Raw genomic sequence first — 23739 nt, forward strand, 5'->3', positions numbered from 1 at the left:
ATCCACAAAAGCCTTGCTAGTGTATGAGTGACCAACCCACAAATTCCAGTCAATATTTGGGAAATTAAAATCCCCCATTATATGACTCTCTGATTTACTGGCCCTCACTATTTCCCTGTACAGTTCATTATTATACTCATCAGAGTTATTAGGCCTATAGCACACTTCTACTCTCAATTTTGATCTCCCAATATGCTTATGTCTCACCAAACTGACTCGACACTGCACTGTTCAGCAATGTTGACTGGCTTCAATTTCCTTGAATTTTATGTGTTTCTTAACTAATAGCTTTTTGAAAATGAAATGCACAGGGCATAATCCTTATGGGTTTTGATAATTAACTATATAGTATCGGTGTAAATACACCATAGTTAACCCATAAACTTGAGCTACATATGTAGCGTAGAGGGCATCGTTTTAATTGTATCTCATAATGTGGTTGCCTTCACAACAAGATAGCTACTATTGCATTACTTCAAATAAATAACGCTTCTGTAGTAGAGAAGACTACTCTTATTTATTTTCAGCGGTACCACCACCCAGACGATCGTTTCGAAGCTAGTGTAAATTTAATGTGAAAAAAAAAACCCATTGGACCAGATCTATTAAACCACACAAATGAATTATAAAATCCAAACCTAAATAATGAAAAATCTTAATTCAGAATCGTTTCAAAACTATTTGTGAATTTAATGTGAAAAATTAATTTTGGTTTAATAGATCTTGTCCCATTGGACCAGATCTATTAAACCAAACAAATGAGTTATAAAATATTCAAACCTATATCATGGAACTGTTTTGATGAGAGCCTAAGAGATCTAGATTTTTATCAAGAAAACTGAATTTAGTAATAAACGAAAAAAAACAAAAAAACCCCAGGTTCTTTTCCCCCCCTCCAAATAACTAAAACCAGTACTTAAGATAAACCTCATCTCCAACCAAACTACACAGAAGAGGTGGTTCTCCCCACCTTTTCAGAAACTTATCAGACCCTAAATGCCATTTTTTCAACTGTAAAAACCTTTGCATGGAAGCAGACATTGTTTGTTTCAAGTCCCAAAGAGATCCCCTGAAGGTCCCAAACCTTTTTCGTTTTCGAAGCTTCCACACATGATATTTTGCCTCTGTAATTAAAAATATCGTGAACATTTTTTTCTTGCCTAAGGGATGATCGAATTGCAAGTAAATTACCTCCTCCAGTGTGAACTGTCTTATCCTCAAAAATCTACAAATTCTCTTCCAAACTTCCTGTGCGAATCGACAGTAATAAAATAAATGGTACACTGTTTCAATTTCGGTACAAAATTCGCATAATCTGTTGCCTGTCTGACTAAATCTATACGTGATATCGTTCACTGGTATGTTTCCGTAACCAACCCTCCACGAAAAATCAATACGCGATGGGTAGTTTCTGCCAATTTTTAGATTTTTAAAAAATACCTGCGCATTATGGTTTCCTAAATTTGGCTTTTCTGTATTTTCTGAGTTAAACAGTGCCCAGTAGAGTTGTTTTAAACCACCCTTAAAAGGATCTATATCTTTCTCCCTTAAATGTGTGCACCTATCCCGAATTTTTTTGTAATATATAGGTATTGTCTCTGCTTTTGGCCTTAGATAATTGCCGCCTTTAATTAAGGCTGTATTAAATCCCATAAAATATTTTATTAGTACTGCTACTAAATGGTTAGATTGCACCATATTAGCCAGGTCCAGCAGTCTCTTACAGCTACACCTCAAATTAATTTTTGGAATACTTATTCCCCCATCTTCCCATGGTAAAAATAAAAATGTGCTATCTCTTGCCATTTTCCTCCCCATAGAAACTGAAATGTTGGAATGTAAAATCGTCTCATTGTCCTAGCTGTGATTCCTGTTATAAACACCGTGTATAAGATTATAGGAAGAATTACGGTTCTAACAATAATGGATTTGTTCTCAAAAGAAAATTGTCCCACTTCCCACTCCTTTAAACCTTCCCATATTTTAGTGGTGAGCCCTCCTACAGGTAGCATGGGACTCTCTCTAAACGGAACTCCCAATATTTGAATCGATTTATTCGACTCCACTTCTCGTTGTGGTAAAGGCCGATGTACCCATTTCCCCTAACAGTTTGATCCTGGTTTTATCTTCGTTTATGTTTAACCCCGACTTTTTACCAAAAGAAGTAACGAGTGACATAAATCCTTCCACCGCATAACTCATAGTGAGAGTGGCGGTAGCATCATCCACATACACTATACATTTACACTGCTCTGCTGGCTTTGGCAATGGTATCTCCTGAATGGCCTCAGTTCTGTCTATTCTTCCCAGTAGTGGTTCTAGTGCTAATGTAAATAACAAAGGACTAAGCGGACATCCTTGTTTTACTCCCCTATCAATTTTAATGTTTTTCGAAATTTCTCCATTATCAAAAATCGTGTGCTACTACGTGTATATATATTTCTCAGGACTGTAAACAACTGAGATCCTATGTTCGTATCTTTAATTATGGAGAAAAGGTAGTTGTGGTCTACCTAAAAAAATTCTACCCCTTCAGCCTTGCACAATCTTTCCAGGGCTGAATTGATCGACAAGGCTCTCATCATATACTCCCTCCTATCGTGTCTGGGTGGAATTGCAGACACTTTCAAATTCAACCCTAATTCCTGGCTTTTTTTCAACAGTGACCTGTACTTGTTAAGTAATTAAATGTTTAATATCATAAAAGAAGTCTATGAAGAAGCAAGAGATGTTGATGACTTTTTTTCAAAGCCGGACAGTGACATTGCCGAAAAGAGGAAATGCCACAGAGTGTAAAAACTATTGAACCATAAGTCTGCTTAGCTATGCATCCAAAATACTACTGAACATAATAAAACACAGAATTAAACCAAAAACAGAACATTTTTTAAGTGAAGAGCAGTTTGGTTTTTGAAATAGACAAGGGACATGAGAAGCCATTTTAGTGCTATGCACAATAGTAGACCAAAGATTAATCATAAACAAAGCCACCCACACACAGCTTTTATTGAACTAGATAAAACATTTGACAGTCTTCTCTGTTAGAAGCTTTTTAGTTCTTAAAGAAGGCCCAGTATGACTGGAGAGATCAATGAGCCATCAAAAAATTATATTAAAATCAAACAACAAAAATTGAATTTCAAAATAATGAAGAAATAGCCAAGTTAAGAAAATGAATTAGGTAGGGATATGCATTATTACAATTACTATTTAACTTCTACATAGAGGACACTTCAGAGAAAGTGAAGTGTAAAACTAAAAGAATAAGCATAGGAGGAGTGTAGGTGCAATTCATTTGTTTTGCAGATGATATAGCTGCACTAGGAGAAAATGAAAAAGATTTGAAAAACACAATAGATGTAATGGAAGAAGTTTTCTTAGATTACAGATTCAAAATTAATAAAGACAAAAATAATGGTTGCTGGAAAAGAAAATCAAAGAAAAACAGACAAAGTAGAAATAGATAAGAAAATTGAACAAGTAAGTTCATTTGTATATCTTGAAAGCAACATACAAGAGGATGGCAAAAGCCATTCAGAAATAAAAAGAATTGCAACAGCAAAAGAAGCACTTAGGAAAAAGAAATCATTTATCACAAGCAAGATAAACAAAGAAAATAGGTAGAGATTTGTGAAAACTTATATAGAGTATACTGCCGCATGAATGTGAAACATGGTCAATAACAGCAACAGACTGGAGGAGAATCAAAGCATTTTAGCAGTTTTGCTGGAGAACCCTGATGTATATCAACTGGAGAGACAAAAAGGCAAATGAAGAGGTCCTCAGAGTAGCTGAGGAACAAAGAACAATCAAGGAAATCATAATAAAGAGGAAAATGCGGTGTCTAGGACATCTCTGGAGACAACGATTGGATGGTAAACATACTAGGACAGCTAGAAGGGAAAAGAAGCAGAGGAAGACCAAGAATCATGCCACTTGATGACGTTCTCTGACTCAAGAATGAACTACAGTGAGGCAAAACAAAAAGCCCAAAGCCGAGATGAGTGGAGGAAAAAGTTCTCTATGGCGACAGGACTTGGCCCTTAGAATGATGAAAGTTTTACTCTCTCCTATTGAGTCTGGGCAAAATTGCAGTCATTCTTTCCAATAATTTGTCTAAGCCTTCCTTAAATTTATTCAAACTATCAACCTCAGTGTTGCCAGGCAACCATTCTTTTCAACTTTAAATTTATGCCTCCCTGTGTTTCACCTGAGAAAAGTTATAGATGCAGTTAGCATTTAGTTTACTAAGCCTTATACACTTTACTTAGTTCACCGTTAAAATGTTTAGTTTGCAATTTACAGAACCCTAGACTTTCTAGGTAGGAATATTCTTTTGTGCTCCCAGCTAATGCTTTTGCTATTCTCTGCACCTTTTCCAAAGATCTATGTGAAACCTGTGTGCATTATTCCAGATATGGCCTTAACCATTTCTTTATACAACAGAATGATCACCTGTTTTTAGCTGCTGGGAAAGTTATTGTATAACACTGACATGAACTGTTCTAGCAACTTGTTTGTACTTCTGAGAGAATTTCATGTTATACTTTAAAATTACGTATATTCTAGATCTTTTCATGTTCCACCACCTTGAGTTTGTTAAAACCCCAGTAATATGTTATTCTGAAATTACAGTTACTGATTACAGTTACGATTACAGTTCCAGCGTTTAACACTGTTAAACCTCAATTGCTATAGAAAGTTACCATAACAATTTCTTGCTCATCTACTCAATTTACCTAGATCCTCTTGAAGTAGCGTACCCTTATTACTATTGTTAACTACTGTAGCCCACCTCTATGTCATCAGCATGCTTAGATGTTAAACTTGAAATATCTAAATCGGTATCATTAATAAATATTAAAGACAGTTGGGGAGGGGGGGGGGGAAACTCAATCCCTTGTGGAACCCAACTCAATACATTAAGTTGAAGAGCAATGGCCTTTTATAACCACTTTTTGTCTCCTACCATTTACACATCCCTTTATCCATAGTAGTAACTTTCCTCTGGTACCACATTGCTCCTATTTATACATCCATTTTACATGTAGTTCGATTTAAAAGACTTCTTAAGAAGTCTAGGTATATAATGTCAAAATTATCCTTCATCCAGTTCCTTTGTGACATCCTCATAGTATCTGAGGGTGAGCAATTGCCTTATGGCTCCAATCCCATCAAGATGCTCTTGCATTACTTCTTTAACTGTTGATTCCATCATCCCCTGCACAGAGTTTAAGCTTACAAGTCAATTTCCTTTCATCTAATTACACATCCGATTTCACTGATTAAGAATCAGATTTTTAAAATTCCCGTTTTAAACTATATCTTGTCTTGTCTTTTATCCAGGAAACCTGCTTGGCGAACTTTCTACGCTACTGTAGTTGTGCCATAATTTTTTCTTAACAGTTAAATAGTAGCCAGTTCTGCTTTATGAGCTTCCATATATGAGTAAACTGAGTGGAGGCTGTTTGTTGATTCCTTAAAAATTAGTCTGATAAGTCAGATGTCAGAGTTTGCTAATGATACAAAGGTTAGCATTAGCATTAGTAGAGGCATTTGATGCAAGAAAGCAAGCTTATGCAGCATCAGCCAAAAAAATTAAAGTAAAATAAATAAATAAAAAATAACCACTTCCACTTCACCCCTCTGTTCGTTCGAAATACCTGTCCAGCCGAGCCTTAAACTTATTTAGGCTATCAACTTCCATGACAAGGGATGGAAGTCTGTTCCACCTACCAACCACCCGCTGGCTAAAGGCAAATTTCCACACATCTATCCTACATCTGCCTTTCCTCAATTTCAATTTATGCCCTCTCAGGTGATTATTCTGAGCAAGAGGAAGAATCCCATCAGCATTGAGCATGCTCAAACCATTCAAGGCTTTGTACACCTCTATCAGATCACCTCGCTGCTGCCTAGCCTCCAGACACTGTAATTCGCAAAACTTAAGCCTTTCTTCGTAAGAGCACCCCTTTGTTCCATTCACTAATCTTGTTGCCCTTCTCTGTACTCGTTCCAGCAGCTCTACATCCTTCTTGAAATGAGGTTTCCAGGCCTGTATACAGTACTCTAGGTGTCGCCTGACTATTGCCTTATACAAGGGAATAATCACCTCCTTATCCCTGCTAGAAAAATTCCTATATATCATTGACAATACACCATGAGCTACTCTTGCAGCCCGTCTGCACTGCTCAGAGAACTTCATATCTGCCTGCACAACCACCCCCAGGTCCCTTTCATTCTCTACCACTGTCAGTGTAGTACCACAGAGTTGATACGTTGCTCTGGGGTTGCTGTTTCCCATATGTAGTACTTTACATTTGTCAATGTTAAACTTCATTTGCCACCTCTCAGCCCATCTGCTCAACCTTTCCAGATCCTGTTGCAGCAGCATAGTGTCAGTAGTGCCCTTGACAACCCTGCCAACTTTCGTATCGCCTGCAAACCTGGACATTAAGCTTGATATACCATCATCAATATCATTTATAAATACAGAAAACAATAAAGGACCCAATACTGAGCCCTGAGGGACTCCACTAATAACATTAGTCCACGATGAGCAGTGTCCATTGATTACCACTCTCTGTCTTCTCCCCCTCAACCACACCTTTATCCATAGCAGCAATTTGCCTCCAATGCCACACTGCTCCAATTTGTGCAGCAGTCTTCCATGTGCAACAGTATAAAAAGCCTTTCTAAGATCCAAGTATATAATATCAAAGTTATTCCCTGCATCCAGTTCTTTTGTGACTGCATCATAGTATCCAATCAAATTGGTCAGGCAAGACTTCCCCTTAACAAAACCATGCTGTGTCTGAGCTATAACTGAAGTCTTGTCTAGATGATCCTGCAGTGCTTCTTTAACCAGTGCCTCCATTAATTTTCCGGGAACAGAAGTTAAACTCACAGGTCTATAATTACTTGTGTCAGCCTTTGATCCTCCTTTGTGAATTGGGGTCACATTTGCACATCTCCAGTCCATGGGTACCTCCCCTGAGTCCAAGGAAGCTCTCATAATTATGGCTAAGGGTTTGCTTACTTCCATTGCTGCCTCCTTTAATATAACTGGATAGATTCCATCCACCCCAGGTGCCTTTCTTGTGTTTATCTTCAACAATTTCTCCTCCACTTTACTCTCAGTTATTACAAAATTCTCTAGCTTACTGCCAGAGTTGAATACACCTCTGGCATTCCCCTCGCTGAATAACTCCTCATGTGTGAATGTCGATGCAAAATATTCATTTAGTTTGTTAGCTACCTGAGCAGGATCATCAACAGTTGACCCATCGATATCAAGTGGACCAATCTGATTCATCCCCTTCCTTCTAGAGTTTACATAAGTAAAGAACTCTTTGCTGTTTTTCTTCGCATCCTTTGCCAAGGATTTCTCGTAATCTGCCTTCGCCTGCCTAACCTCCTTTGTAACTTGGTTACAGATCAACTTGTATCTATCATAGGCTTCTGTGTCATGTGTTAATTTGTATGTATCCCATGCATTTTTCTTCTCTGCCATATGCCTCATTAGTTCATCTGACATCCATTTAGGCCTAAACCTTGAACAATATTTCTTAGTTGGTATGTAAAGCCTAGTAGCTTCCAAGATAAGTTCTTTGAATGCTTCCCATTTTGAATTTGCTGTTGGTAACATCATCAGTTGATCCCACTGTATAGAATTTAAAAGTCTGGTCTGGGAACTTATACTTCTGTTCTGATTGCAAATTCAAATTGCATGTGTGCAGTTTTAACTTGCAATTAGAATGGGTGAACATAAGCATAATGGCCCATAGATTAATTATTGCTAGTCAGTGACACACCTAGAAATTTTTTTTTTTTTTTTTTTTTTAGCTGACGCCAACCCCTCCCTTACCAGGAACATTGAATTTTCCTTCAAATCTGGGAATAATAAGTAAAAGTATTAAAAATGCCAGTGATTGGTACCTTGAGGGGTGAAGAGAATTACTTTTATATATTATTAGTTAATTAATTTGTAACAAGTTAATTAGTTCTTTTGCATATGTTAATCACAGAAAAAACTCGGGGGGGGGGAGAAAAGTCAAACCACCTGAAATGTAATGCATTGCATTCATTACCAAGCTTTTCTGTGTTAACTTACCACACCATATAACAAGTTTCAACACTTTCTGATGTGCTGTGAGTAGTGCCTTTTTAGAGAAAAAGGCACTACTCACAGCACATCAGAAAGTGCCTTTTTAGAGAAAAAGGCACTGCTAATGGGAAAATCAAGTAGGATATAAAAGCTTGTCTGTTTCAGGAAGTAAGTATTCTGACTACACACATTTTACAAAACATGAGTGAGTGAGATGTGAGGGTTTAATCCTATTCAATGGATTTTTCTTAAAATTTTCAAAGAAACAGGGGAAAAAGCTTTGTTTAAAATGTGAGTTTGTTGCAAACAATTTAAAAATAATTTTAAAAAACCACTAGTGGTTGCCAGAACATGGCAGGGAGAACTCAAGTAAAAAATAAAAGCTTGTCTTTTGCAGGAAGTGAAGTATCTGAACTGCTACATATTTCAAAACTCATACAAGCTTGGGTGTGTGGGGAAGGAGGTTGGAATCATTTTGACACTGTTCAATCAATGAAGGGTTTCAAAGAAACCAAGGGAAAAAATGTTTCTTAAATGTTTACAGGGTGAATAGAATGGTTTCATAGTTCAAAAGAGCTAAAAAATAAATCAGTCAGAATAGCTGCACTCAGGTTTAAAGATATTTCCTTCTGTGGAATTAATAATTTATTATGGGGCTTCTGTTTTTGCTGAATTTCGAGGGGTGACCATAGTGAAATATGGACTAGAAAATATGGGCTCTTAGAGAAATATTATTATTATTAGACATACAGTACAAGAAAGCCTGAAGCTTATGCTGTAGCGAGAGAGAGAGAGAGAGAGAGAGAGAGAGAGAGAGAGAGAGAGAGAGAGAGAGAGAGAGAGAGAGAGAGAGAGAGAGAGAGAGAGAGATTTGATTTTGATTTTGATTTTTGCGGTGCAAAAACAGCAAGGTCATAGTGCGCCATGGAAAGATTAAAATTCAAAAAAGATTAGACTGGTTACTTTTAAAAAGGTTACTTCGTCTAAAGTTGCATATATATATATACAGACATATCAATACATAAAATCAGTACAATGATAAAAGCAAATTGTATATTTCATATGAGTGTATACATATTGATCGATTTTAAAAATTTAAAAACTGCTGACACATTGTCGTCGTCATTTAAAATCTGACTGAGTGTATATGGCTCAGTCAGATAGGTAAAAGCAGTAAAACGAGAATTTATAAAACTGGTACAATCACATAAAATGTGTTGGACGGATAAAACGGTGTCGCATTGCTCGCACATAGGAGGGTCATCAGCCCTCAGAGAGAGAGAGAGAGAAAGAAAGAGTGAGAGTCAGAAGTAAAAGGGAATCACCAAGAAAGAGAAGAATGACGATATCCAGCTCAGGACCCTGGGTGTGCCAAGCCCGTACTCACCAGATGTGAGCCCCTAGGGTTATGGACTAGAAAACTCGTCTCAAAATAATTCTTTAATTAACAGAAAATGGGGGGTTACAGGTGAATAATGATTTTTATGAATTGGCATAGGTGGTAGATTACTTTCATCAACCGGTGAAATACGACCACTTTGCTTATTGGAGGCTTGAAGTGGTGAAACCCATGTTTAGTCTCTAGAGCAAAGTTTCCGGCATCCCCCTCCCCCCATACTTCTCTTTCAACCCATGCACAGTACTAAGTGCTATAGGTTTTGATACCTTTCGTGTTTGGGGCTTTCATTAAAAAAAAAAAAAAAAAAAATTTCAAGAAATTTTTTGACCTTTTCCAACTCCCTCCACATACGGAGATGATTTTAATCCTATTCAATGGATTTTGTTCTTGTCTTAGGAAAATACCAAAAATTCTGCCAAAAAAAATTGTTTTTATTCATTCTGTGTTTCCCTATTGGCATATACACTATTCCAGTTTTGTTTCTGAAACATCTGCTTCCTACTTTTACAAATTTTATTAAATAAAATTCACATATGCTCTTTTAATGTTTGTGGCTTTCAAGTCTTTGATGGTTATTGTTTGAAGTTCTCAGATTACTAAGACTAGCCACCCTGGCTCGGTTTTTGTTGCTTTAAAATGAATTTATATTGTCCTGCATAAGTGATATTGCATTGATTCCTAGCACAAGCTTTTCGTTAGTTTTAAACTTCATTTAAACAGGAGTTTAACTAAAGTTTAAAACTAATGCATAATTTTCCAAACTAAAGTCATCTGGAATTGTTTAAATTCATTTTCTTATTGGGTAATAATTTTATTCTAATGATTAATCATAGCACACAGCTTTACATTTTGGTCTATCATCATGGTTTTCTCTAAGGTAAGAGAAAACCATGATGATAAATTTTGACAGGCATTGCATCCAAGGGAGAAATAATAAAACCTGTTATAATCCCGTCCTTCAAATTTTCCCTTAAATAGATGAAAAAAAAAATTTTTTTTTCCCTCTGTAGTGGTGGTAGCAATACATGAGAACTTTATAGTACCTTATATTATTATTATGAATTAAGAAGTAATCCATTTATATTAATATATTTCAGATGCATCATCCTGTTCAAATGAAACCAGCAGACAGTGAGAATAGAAATGGTATGCATAATTTAAGAAAATTTGTTTAAAAAAATTCAGCATGTGAATAAATTTTCCAGCTTAGTTATAAGAGATTTGCTTGTAGGATGAATTTCTCAACTTTGCTGATTTTGTCACATGATTTTCTTTCAAAACCCAATTTTTTCCTTTTCCTCCTGTAGTTTAGTGTTTTAGTATTCACAGAATTTAGCTCAAAATATACCCAGACCTGTCTAGTTTCAAGTTTTGATTTATACTTTGATTTTAGAGACTTGTGCATTTCCTTTGTAAACTCTGAATGCTTATTATTATTAGTAGTAGTAGTAGCAATGTCATATGATGTAAGAAAGCAGGCTTATAAAACATCAGCCAAAAAAAAAAATAAAAAAATAAGAACTTTCCACATCACCCTTTCCATCTCCTCCAATAATGTCTAGTTCTTCCTTGAATTTATTCAGACTACCCACTTTCACAACAATAGATGGAAATTTTTTCCAACAGTCAGCCACCCATTGGCCGAAGGCAAACCCCCACACATCTATCCTGCAACCATCCTTCCTCAATTTGAATTTATGCCCCCTCATGTATGTAGTTCAAGCAAGAGGAAGAATGCCACTAGTATTGAACATGTTCAATGTAATTAAAACCTTGAAGCACCTCGGTCAGATTACCTTGCAGGTGCCTAGTCTCCAGATGCAAGGCAATTTGTACAACTGAAGTCTTTCATGGTTTGTTTGTTTTAGTAAGTTGTTGGCGCATCGGCTTCTGTGGCCATAATGCACCTCCCAAGGTTTTTGCAGTACTGTGATCCAAGCCTGAGGCGGGATTCGAACCCACGACCTTTGGGTTGCCAGGCAGGCACTTTACCCACCCGGCTAGCCCGGTCGGCATCTTTCATGGTAGGACCATACTTTTATTTCCTTTACCAATCTTGTTGACCTTCTCTTTACTCGTCCCAGAATATTTGCATCCTTCCTAAAATGTGGTTTCCAGACCTGTGTGCAGTACTGAAGCTGTGGCCCAATGATTTCCTTGTACAATGGGATAATCACCTCCTTATCACTGCTGGCAAGGTTCCTGTATGTCATTAACAAAACACCATGAGCTGTCCTGGGAGTCTATCTGCATTGCTCAGAGAACTTCATATCTGACTGCACAATTACCTCCAGTTCTTTTTCATTTTCTACTAACCGAGTGTAGTACCAACTGGGTGGTACTACACTCGGTATGTTAATCTGCTCTTACTACTACCCATATGCAGTACTTTGCATTTGTCAAGGTTAAACTACAGTTGCCATTTCTCAGCCCATCTGGCTAATTTTTATAGACCTTGGTTGCAGTCGCATACCATCATTGCTATCATTAACTTATATATGGTACGGTATTGTTGCTTGCCTATAATATGTTTAAAGAAGATCACATTTCTAACAAAAATGAAATTGCTGATAAAACTACTATAAAATACCTTATTATATAATTTTGTAATAAGCCATAATGTAATTCCTTTTGATTTCTGTTTTACAGCATTTTCATTGCCATTAGGGTTCCTTTTGATTTCTGTTTTACAGCATTTTCATTGCCATTAAGGTTCCTTTTTCTTTCTGAAATTCAGATGTGTTTAATAAATATAAAGTTAACATGCAAAATAGGAATTTTCTTTGCCAAATTGGATAGATAAACAAATAAAAATTAATGAAAATCAAATATAAATTAGTTTTGTATTTGTATTTTACTTTTCTGTTATCTGCTGTTGTTTATTGTTAGTTGTACTGTTGTTTATAGAGTTTATATTAGTTGATGTACTGTTGTTTATAGAGTTTATATTAGTTGTTGTATTGTTGTTTATAGAGAATTTTGTCATAAATTAATTCAGACATAAGGGATGTAGAATTTAAATTTGGAGTACAGTGTGTCAACACAAACAGTCATTGTGGATGGTAAGTATAGTGTTGAGTTGGTTCAGTGTGATTAAGCACTGGGGAAAAAAAAACTAGAATACGAGCATGTAAGAGGCTTAATGACTGATGTATATAATGAATATCTATAGAGACAAATTCAACAAGTCAGTAAATCAGAATATCTTATAATGAGTGATTTTAAAAGTTGCACTTGCACAGAAGCCAAACTTTTCTGGATTTATAGGGTGACAGCAGCATGTTAGAGAGGCAACAAGAGAAAGCAATATCCATGATCTGATTATCAGCAGTGATTCTTCATTCATTAAGAATCTGCAGATAAAAGAATCCCTGGGTGCCAGTGATCACAGTGTATTGATGTGGGATTGCTTAAGTTGTAATAGTATTTCCCATATAGTGCAAGAAAGCAACCAGTTTTTTCTCTACTGGCAAAAAAAACCAAACAAACTCATGAAGTAGTAGATAAGAAAATACAAATTATATGCTTCCCTTCTCACACAGAAACTATCTAGTTGACCTTTGAATTTATTCAAGCTGTCAGCCTAAACTACCTGTGAGGGCAACCTGTTCCAGCAATCATTGACTCACTGGTTAAAAGAAAATGTCCTACAATCTGATCTAAACCTCAATCACTATAATTTGAATTTATGGCCCCTAGTTCTGGAATTCTTTATAACAGTGAAAATTCCACCTTCAGTCATTTTACTAATTCCTCTCAGAGCCTTATAAACTGAAATCAGGTCACCTCTGAGGTGCCTGGTTGCCAAGCTCTGTAGCCACATAATCAGCGTCTTTCGTCATACGATTGTACTTTTGCCAGTCTCACCATTTGAGTTGGCCATCTTTGGACCCTTTCAAGAAGCCCAATGTCTTTTTTCAAATTTGTTCTCCATACTTGAACACAGTATTCCAAATGTGGGCTTACAATTGTGTTATACGAGGTGCTACCCAAATGTTCCTGAAATTTGAATGTTGTGCAGGAACTGTGTAGTACAGACTTGTGGCACTAGGTAACACTGTATACATCCTTTGTGAATCAATGTATTTGAATGTTTATGTGCAGTTCTTTGGTGGTGTGCTTCATGTAGTTTGCATTTGTTGCAATGGCTGATATGAAAGAGCATTGTGCTTGCATCAAACTTTTTTCTTTCTTAATGAAACAGTAGCAGAAACCCACAAGAAATTGAAACAAACTTTTGGTGACTATGCTTTAGGCCAGACATAGATCTACTACTGGTTTAACTGTTTTAAAAACGGTTGAATGTCAGTTGATGATGACAATCCATCATCAAGCACCATCCCGGAAAATGTTGCAAAAGTTCAGACGGCGATCTGTGAAGACCACAGCAGACCATCCATGACATTTTTGGCATTGTAGGACTATCGTACAGTACGTGTCAGCAGATTTTGTCAGACGAGTTGAACTTGAGAAGGATTGTGGCCAAGCTCATACAACAGTTACTGAGTGAAGACCAAAAGCAGCATCACAAGTTATCAGAGATCTTCAAGAACGGACCAGGAGTGATCAAAACTTCCTTTCTATGGTTGTCACTGGTGACGAGAGTTGGGTATATGGGTATGACCCAGAAACCAAGCAACAATCATCCCAGTGGAAGAGCCCACTTCGCCCTGACCGAAGAAAGCCGACAAGTGAAGAACAATGTGAAATCCATGCTGATCTGTTTTTTGGAAGACTGGATTATCCATAAGGAATATGTCCATCCTGGCCAGACCATCAACGCAAAGTTCTGCTGCGAAGTCCTTAGGCGATTAAGGGACACTGTTAGGAGGAAACGTCAAGAGAAGTGGAGAACTGGAGAACACAAAGAACTGGAGGCACCTCCCTAGCCAGGTGGAAAGGAGCAGCAGTGCGTAGCACACACTTCTTGATTAGACCGGGGTTCGAGCCCGTCACCACCAAATACAGAGGATGCAGAAAGGTCAGGGAATGACCCCCGCATATCCCGGAGCAATATGGCCTTAGTTGCTAATGCTCCTGAAAACCAAATAACTAACTAAAATAACTAACAAAGAACTGGGTCCTTCATCATCAGTGTGCCAGCCTGCGCATCTCTCACTGTGGTGCAGTTTTTGGCATCTAATGACATGACAATCGGTCCCCATCCCCCTTATTTGCATACTTACTTAGCCCCCCCCCCTGCAACTTCCTCTTCCCAAGAATGAAAATTAGGCTGAAGGGTTGAAGGTTTGATAATAGAGGATATCCAAACCGAATTGCATTCAGTGCTGAACACTATGACGAAGATGGACTTTCAGGATGCATTCAAATCACGGGAGAAGTGCTGGGATCGGTAGTTACGCTTGCAAGGGGACTACTTCGAAGTTGACGGTGGCGAATAAGACCCAGGGTGAGCCTAATTTATTTTATAAATATGTTTCTGGAACTTTTTGGTAACACCTCACACAGTGGGATTATGACCTTCTTTACAGAGGTAAATTTCAGGACAACGTTCACAAACTACAGGATAACGTTCAATAAATCATTGATAGGACACCATAGGCTTTCTTGGCTGTCTGTTTACACTGTTCAGAAGCCTTCATATATCCTGTATCATAACTCCCAGATCCCTCTCCTCCTCCACTATTTTTAATTCAATCCCACAAAGTGTATAATTTATTAGGAGATTGCTGTTCCCCACATTTAGCAGCATTAAAACATAGTTGCCACTTCTGTGACCATCTTTGAAGTCTGTTCAAGTCATCCTGAAGGAGCCAGCTGGGCTAGCCGGGTGGGTAAAGTGCCTGCTTGATACCGATCATTGATGACTCTACCAATCTTTACTCTTTACATTGTCTGCATATTTTGACATCACACTTTCTATACTTGTCTATGTTATTTATGAAAATGAGAAACAACAGTGGTCCAATACATTACATCAATCTGAAGAATATCCATTAATTATAACCCTTTGCCTTTTTCCCTGCAGCCACCCAGTAATCCATTGTGGAATCTTACTAGTAATCTCAACCTATTCATTGTTATACAATAACCTCTCGTGAGGGGACTGAGTCAAATGCTTCTAAAATCCAAATAAATTGTCGAAATTGTTCCCCATATCCAGCTCATGAGCATCTGTGTGAAAATAGCCCACTAAGTTAGTTAAAAAAATGGTTTTCCCTTAACAAAAGACCATGTTGTATGTCCTTCAGAATGCCATATCTATCCAAATGTTCCTGGATTGCTCTCCCTCCCCTTTTTTTTTTTAACAAAAACCCCAAACACGAGAGGTATTAGAACTTATAGTACTTAGTACCATGCATGGTTGGAGGTGAGAAGACAATAGAAGATATTTGTTGACATTGGATTTCAATTTCTATAGATTGTAGTTTTTAGGAAATGTGTATGAAGGAAGGTTGTTCTAGAAAACAAGTTGAATGAATAAATGGGGAAGAAGAAGAAAAGTTGGTTCTGTGAATTTGAAGTTGGACAGTAAAAAGATGCTGACTGGTTGCAGCATGTGTTCAGAGTGCTTTGGAAAAGAGAGCGGAAATTATAGAAGCCAATTTAGAAACACAGTGCCCATGGAAGCAGCTATAGAAAAGGCATGCAGCAGAAACAGAATGTCTATGAGACAGAGAATGAAGAGATTCTGTTAGAGATGAGTTGTTAATTAACTTAACTGCCCTCTTTTGATTGGAATCTAGAAGCCTGAGAGAGGTTTTGGGGCCCCACCCCAGATGTGGAAACAATATTCCTTTGTAACGCTGATTTGTACAAAGCGAACAGCTGTTTGACAGGAAAGTAACACTGAGAGATAAAGAGAATACATACAGTTTTTTTTAATTGCAGAGAAAGCATTATTTGTAAAGGCCAATTCGAAGAGAGATTGGAAGTCGGGATAATCCCCAATAGAGATGTATGACCTTGCCTAGAAATCAAAGTTTCATCTAAGATCAGCATAGGAGCAGAAGAATTCTTTTTGCGAAATACAAGGCAGGACTGAGTTTTAGGATTGAAATCAACTAAGTTATTTTTGCTCTACTGGAGAATTACCTGGAGATCAACATTTAAGGAATTGGTAGTGGATATATGAGAATTTGAAGCTTTTTGTGGGGGGCAAGGTTTCTGAAACTGGAAGATGGAATGCAATGTGCTGTCATCAGCAAAGCTATGGATAAGATTTCTGGTCAATGGAGGAAAGGTCATTAATATGCAAGAGGAAAAGAGTAGGAGAAAGAATTGAACTTGGGGAATACAAGCATTTGTGGAGAAGTTAGAAGACAGTGAGCCACCTACCATCACCTGTGGTCAACACATAATCAGTTACAAAAAAACAGTTGTCAAACATTACAAATGAAGCTTATTTAGAAGACCAAACACTTTATGCCAAACATGATCAAAGGCCTTTGAAATATCAAGAGCAACTGCTTGAGTTTCGCATAACTTTTCCATTGAATTTGTCCATAGATGAGTAACATAAGCCAGAATATTACCAGTGGATTGACACTGATGAAATCCATACTGGAGATCATTGTTCAGATGGAAGGTTTCTAGATTAACGGTTAGTAGTTAATTGATTTCTCCATTACATTCAGCTCTTTATAAGTACTCTCTTTTTAATGTCCCAACAAGTTATAATGTCCCATGTGGTTGGTCCAGGCCAATTTCTCATTAATCTAATGCTAATTTAGATTATAATGTACTTAAATAATGCCAATTTGTAACTACTTAAGTAGTTGTCTACGTTATGATGCTATTGCACTAACTTGTACCTAATGCTATCTTATATTCAGTATAACAACATTGAAAATAAAAATTTCTCCATAACAACATAAATTTCTACCTCTTAATCTGAATTTTTTTATAATATTCACATTTAAAAATGACAGCGCACTTCAGATATAAAGAAGTAATTGACAAGCTTGCAGCCTGACCATGAGAAATCATTGTTAAGATTTCCCATGCTCTCTTCTTGCAGTGCAGTAATGAAATGAACAGCAGCTAGAAGTTGATTTTATTACTTTATTGGTATATTTATTGGTATGGCTCCAAGAAAGTGGATAGCTTTGCCAATCGCAGATAAAATTAGGATTTTGCAAGCTGTAGATAATGGTTTGCATTCTAAGATTGACATTGCCAAACAGGTTGACATTCCTAAGAGTACTCTGTTCACTATTCTGAAAGATTGGGAGGAGATTGAAAGTTAGAGAAATCTGTTGCACAGGGCAGGATTCGAGCACGAAAGGCAAAATATTCTGATCTTGTAAGTGTACTTTTGGAATGGCTAATGATGATGCATGCAAAAAACGTTCATGTAGATGGTAATCTTTTAAAAGCTAAGGCTGAATCATTTGCACATAAAATTGATATTGAAGAATTTAAAAGTTTAGATGGATGATTCCAGAGAAATTTAGGACTTATCATGATCTGTCTTTCAAAAAAGTGTGTGGTGAAAGTGCAGCTGTGGACATTGACGCTGCAAAGGAATGGAAGGAAAATCATTTGAAAAATGTTTTGCTGACATAAAACCACAATGAGATCGTCAATGCTGATGAAACAATTTTTTTTTTTTTTTTTAATTGCCACTGGATAAAACACGTACATTTAAAGGCGAGAAATATAGTGGTGGAAAAAAGGCCAAACAACGGATTAACATTTTCCTAGCAGCATATGTGTCTGGCACAGAGAACTTCCCCTTTTAATCATAGGGAAAGCCCAGAAGCCTCAATGCTTTAAAGTTTTGAAAACATTACCAACTATGTATCCTGCAAACCAAAAGGCAGTGATGACATCACAAATCTACACAAAATGAAGCAGACTCAGATCACAGGATGAGTGAAAGAATAGAAAAATTTTGCTGTTTATGGATAATAGCATCCCCTCATTGTCAAGTAAACCACCTTTGTGCAATCACTGTCAACTACCTACCATCAAATATGACATCATTTCTTCAGCCACTTGATCAAGATGTAATCCAGTGTTACAAGAAAACTATCGAAGAATGCTATTAAACTAAATTGTGCTATGTCTTGAAAGCAAAATTCAATTTGAAATTGACATCCTGCAGGCAATGTATTTACTGTATGTGTTTCAGCATGGGATAAAGTTAATGAAAAAGTGATCATCAACTGCTTCAAACATGCTGGATTTATTGTCTTGAATGATGCAGTGTGTGAAGTTTCATATGCTCCTTCTTCTCTTAATTCTGAAGAACAGTCCAATAATAGGAAATAAATATTTGAGCACGTGCATCATCATCTAAACTTACAGGAAAACTTAAGCTTCAAAGATTAAAAGTGGATTTGGACATTGAATTTTTCAGGATATGCACAAATGAAGAGAAACTCATTCAGATGTAATGGAATCTTCTGATATTTGTAGTGATGAAAATGAGGAACTTACTGTGATTGAACAAGAAGTTTCAATGAAAGATGCTTATCAAACAGTACATAGATTTTTTTTCAAGCACAGCTTAACAGCGAAAGTGAAATAACTGCTATCGCTCACCTCCATAATTTTCTTTTAAAACATGGTCTACCATTGAACCAACACGTTTTGACACCTTATTTTAAAGTAAGAAACAATTCTTTTGTTAAGTAATGATAGGTACATAGCCTGTGTCGTGACATTTACAATTTAATTGTAACTTTACTGCATTCTGCAATCAATTCAGCTCTGGAGAGATTGTGCAAGTGTCATGGGGTAGATTTTTTTTTTTCTGTATGGGCTGTGCTTGTTTAACAGGAGGGATTTCTTCTACAGGGATGGGATACACTTAAATGTAAAGGGTGCAAGAATATTTGTTGCTGCTTCTGCTGCTATCGAGCCAATGTTAGGTGGGTCGGAAAACTGCTAGCTTGTGAGAATTCACAGATTAATAGATTAACAGAAGCTGCAGGCAGAGGTGGAAATGATTCCTACACTGCTTCTAATAGAAGCAGTGCAGGAATCATTTCAGGAAGCTGGGGATTTCAGGAACTGCTGGGAGTCACGAAACAAGTAAATACATGGGCTGTGTTAGAGTAACTAAGAGTAAGAACAGGTGCATGTATATTTGCATGTTCACAATGCTAGGAGTGTAGTAAATAAATTTTATGAATTTGAAGTGCTAGCCAAGACATCAAAGGCGGATGATATGTTGGGATATCAGAGACGTGGTGTCACACAGATTTAGCATTACCAGAGGCATACGATGCAAGAAAGCATGCATATGCAGCATCAGCCAAAAAAAAAAAAAAAAAAAATTTCCTCCCATTTCACCCCTCCATTCATTCCTAATGCCTGTCCAGCTAAGCCTTAAATTTATTTAGGTTATTAGCTTCCACAACAAAAGATGGAAGCCTGCTCCACCAATCAACTACCAGCTGGCTAAAGGCAAATTTCCACACATCTATTCTACAACTCTTTCCTCAATTTGAAACTGTGCCCCTCAGGTTCTTAGTCTGAGCAAGAGGAAGAATCCCATCAGCATTCAGCTTGTTCAACCCACTCAAGGCCTTATACACCTCAATCAGATCACTTTGCAGGCGCCTACTCTCCAGGTGACTCTTTAATACAGTTATAACAGTATTAAGGATATCTCCTGAATCTATTTTGTTTCTGCAGATTTTGTAAATCAAACCCCATGGATCCTCATTACCAGCAGTTTTTACCAAATTTTGCCAGGATTTTTTAAAGGTTTTTCTAGCTCGATGAACTTTACATCTTAGTATTGTGAGTTCTTGTGACCACCATGGAGCGGTTTTGGTGGTCAAGAACTGTCTTTTGAATGAGAAGTGCTATTTCTGACTATAATCTTCAGGATTATAGTCAGAAATAGCTTTAGTATCATCTGAAGGAAAGTCCTGGATTATTGAATTTTCAAAGTTGCTCCAATGAATATTACAAAGCGAATATCTCACAAAGTCCCTTGGAGGTTGCCTCTAAACTTTAAGCTGCTTTTTCTAATAGGAAAGAGATGACCCTATGATCAGATGTAGTCAGATCAATGTTTACCTCCCAGTTATGAATAAATGAGAGTAGGTTATTAGTTACTAATGTAATGTCTATATTTGATTGTCCTAAGGAGTTGAAAAAGGTATAAGGCTGGCCTGGAAGATTAATGAAATTCAGTTGATGAGATAAAATGAGGTCCTCTAAAAGGTGTCCTCTTGTATCAGTGGATTTGCTGTGCCAAAGAGAAGATTTAGAATTTGCATCCATTAAAACTAGCAGAGGCTTTGGGTTAATAGCATGAAACGTCGAGACTAAGTAATGAAGATGAGGAGCAATATCTGTAGGTGGTAGGCAATACAGGGAAATAATATAAAATTAAAGTGTTGATGTGGTATAATGCACATTGCAAATCGTGTACAGACTGGAAACTGTGACTATATCAAGGTTTTTATTGAAGATAATTATTGCAGACTTTGGTTTCTCATGATTGGGTTGAATAATTCTTGAGGTCATGGGGTACCCCTTAACTTTACCACAGGAATGAAATGGCTCCTGTAGGCAAATAAGATCAAAAGGCGATTCATCTACTTAACAGCAAATCTCATCGGCAACCGATCTTGCCCGATGAGCATTTAACTGTAGTATACGTACTTTAGATACCAAAAGAAGTGGTGCTGGTAATGTATCACTTTGTGATTCCTTACATTTTGGAGTGAATGGTTCGTGTGCGTACAGTTTCTAAAGCTCATAAGTATTCTGGGTAAGACGTATCGTGAATGGAATGCTTATGATCCTTATTTTTTCGTTTGCAATTTGAGCAGACAGGTGGTTCTTCCTTGTGAGGACATTCACTAAATATATGTTCTTGATGAGCACAGTGACTGCACGTAGACACATTCTGTTTGCACGTGTTTGATGTGTGGCCGAACATCAGACAGCAAAAACATTTTGTCACGACAGTGAAATTTTTAACATTATGGACTGACCATCCGATGTAAATTCAATCTAGTGAGGTAACAATGGAATGAATCAGAGGAGATACCTCCAGCACCCAGTTTGATGAAATTTTTGATCTAGCTTTTGTCTTAAAACAAAAGCTAATTTCTTTTCCTATTTCTTCTCTCGTGATAGCATTTTAGATTTTTTGTGAAAGATGTCATCCAGAATGTCTTCTTTACTTAAGTCATTTTCTATGTCTATATCAAAAATTAGAATTGTAGGATTTAGTTCTTTTGGCGGCCCAGCCTCAGAGAGGGATTTGAAGGAAGCAATGGAGTTCAAATCATCTTTTGAGCTCGTTTCAATGATAACTCTATTGTTTTTAATGATACGAAGTACTTTTACTTTTACCTCCTTTAGGTTCTTTTTCAGTGTACTAATAATTTTATCTTTTACTTCCCTGCTAGTTGAGCTTTGTGGCATCAGAAGCTCTAACTATAAGCAAATTTTGTTCCTTTTTTCTGGATGGTTGTTTTGGTAGGAACATCACGTTGTTTGACAGGAGCGGTCTGTTCCGAAGACGGGAAAGTCTTGTCTGACCAATTTGATTGGATACTATGATGTGGTCACACACAGATCTAAAACTGAACTGACAAGCATGCATGTTGAATGTAGCAGCTATACTGCAAAACTTTGTGCTATCCACATAGCCTTAAACTACACACTCTCAAGAAACATATTGCACAGCGTTATATATATACAGACTCCATTAGTGCTGTGCAACACAATACAATTGATAACCACTTACTTAAACAGATTTGGAATACTCTGACTAAATTAATCCAGAAGAAACAACAAGTTCTCTTTTGTTGGATCCCTGGTCATGCCAGAATTTCTGGAAACGAACAGGCTGACCTAGCTGCCAAAATTGCTACTGATCCTATAGACCAGTGGTTCCCAAACTACTGAGATCTACAGGCCCCTTCAAACATGAAAGATGATTTTGTGTGTGTGTGTGTAAAAGCAGAATTCAAACTAATATCCAAATAATTTAGATAAATTCAGGACAGAACAGACTAATGGCATTTTCTTTTGGCATTAATCTGTCCTTTCCTGAATTTATCTAAATTATTTGGATATTAGTGTTAATTCTGCTTTTTATATGTATGTTGGTCGCTATGTGTTCTGGCTGCATCTCGACTTGTCTACCAGGACATGCATATTCCTAATAATGATAAAATTGCGTTTGAGTACAAGGGTAGCCTGTGCAGATGCAGCTTATTGCCGCACCTGGAACAGAGAAGTTTTTTCTGATTTATTTTCTGTTTTATTAGCTTAAATTGGCATATTAACTTATTTTCTAGAGTAGCTTTATATTCCTAGTTATGATACTTAGTTTAAAGTTTAACTTAGATAGAGATTTTGTAGGTATTACTTAGTATCAGTAAGGGTATCAAATCCACGTTACAAGTTGCAGCTCCGTTGAACGAGAGGTTTTTTAACCATATTTATCCGATTTATTAACCAATTGTTATATCAAATTATTTTCTATAAGTAGCTTATTGACCTAGTCAGGATCCTTAGTTTATTCTGAATTGAGACAGCGAGATTTGAAAGTTAATCAATACTTAAGTGTCCATAGATTTACCGTTCGTAAATTACCGTTCGCTTTTTATAGTTAGTGTAGTGTATAATATAATATTGTCAATTAATCAATAAATCTATTAATCTTGTTAAACTTCATTATCAATTAAATTGTACTTTTAACTATATACATATAACAACTTAGATTACAAACGTAACATAAATAATTAATACATAACTTGATATGGAAGTTATATAAAGGGAACTCATAGATAACACTCAATACTGAAAAATAAATATAGTGTTATAACTGTGTTGGGATACCAGTTAGGGTTTAAATTTTGTATTGAAATTGAAATTTTATTGAAATTAAATCGAAATCATGACTCAGACCAGAGCAGCAAAGCAAAAGGCTCAAGCTAATGGCAGTGCTGTGGCTCAGGGGAGAACTGAGGGGGATGGGGCCAGTTGCCCTCCGAATTACAGCCTTTTAAAATGCACTGCTTGCTTGATGTTTGTGGAGCAATCGAGTACGGGACATGATACTGCCATGGGGGATGTCTTTGTGTGTGCGTGCGATGTAAGGAGTGTAAGGACATCAGGCGACAACTCAGCATTGTTATGGGCCTATATGAGAGCTTGAAGGACAGGGTGGATGCCCTCGAAGAAACTAAATTGAGGGGCCCATCAAGCTCTCAGCTGCCCACATCAACGCCAGAGCTTGCACTTGGGCATCGCGTGACACAGAGACAACCCCCAAGGCAGAATGCGC

The 23739-nt window shown here is 37.0% G+C and overlaps 1 protein-coding gene across 4 annotated transcripts in view; it reads left to right on the forward strand.

The window, feature by feature from the left end:
• The window catches only part of LOC150087936 (CUGBP Elav-like family member 1), a 549389-nt gene that overhangs the window by 126804 nt on the left and 398846 nt on the right, over window positions 1–23739 (forward strand). For all 4 annotated transcript variants that reach the window (XM_090369279.1, XM_090369282.1, XM_090369281.1 and 1 more), the window contains exon 4: window positions 10604–10652. In XM_090369279.1, coding sequence (XP_090225405.1) covers window positions 10604–10652 — 49 coding nt within the window. The remainder of the gene's footprint in view (window positions 1–10603; window positions 10653–23739) is intronic.

The sequence above is a fragment of the Mastigoproctus giganteus genome, chromosome 3 (genome assembly GCF_048544385.1).
Source record: "Mastigoproctus giganteus isolate SK-2022 chromosome 3, ASM4854438v1, whole genome shotgun sequence".
In the NCBI taxonomy this organism is placed as follows: Eukaryota; Metazoa; Arthropoda; class Arachnida; order Uropygi; family Thelyphonidae; genus Mastigoproctus; species Mastigoproctus giganteus.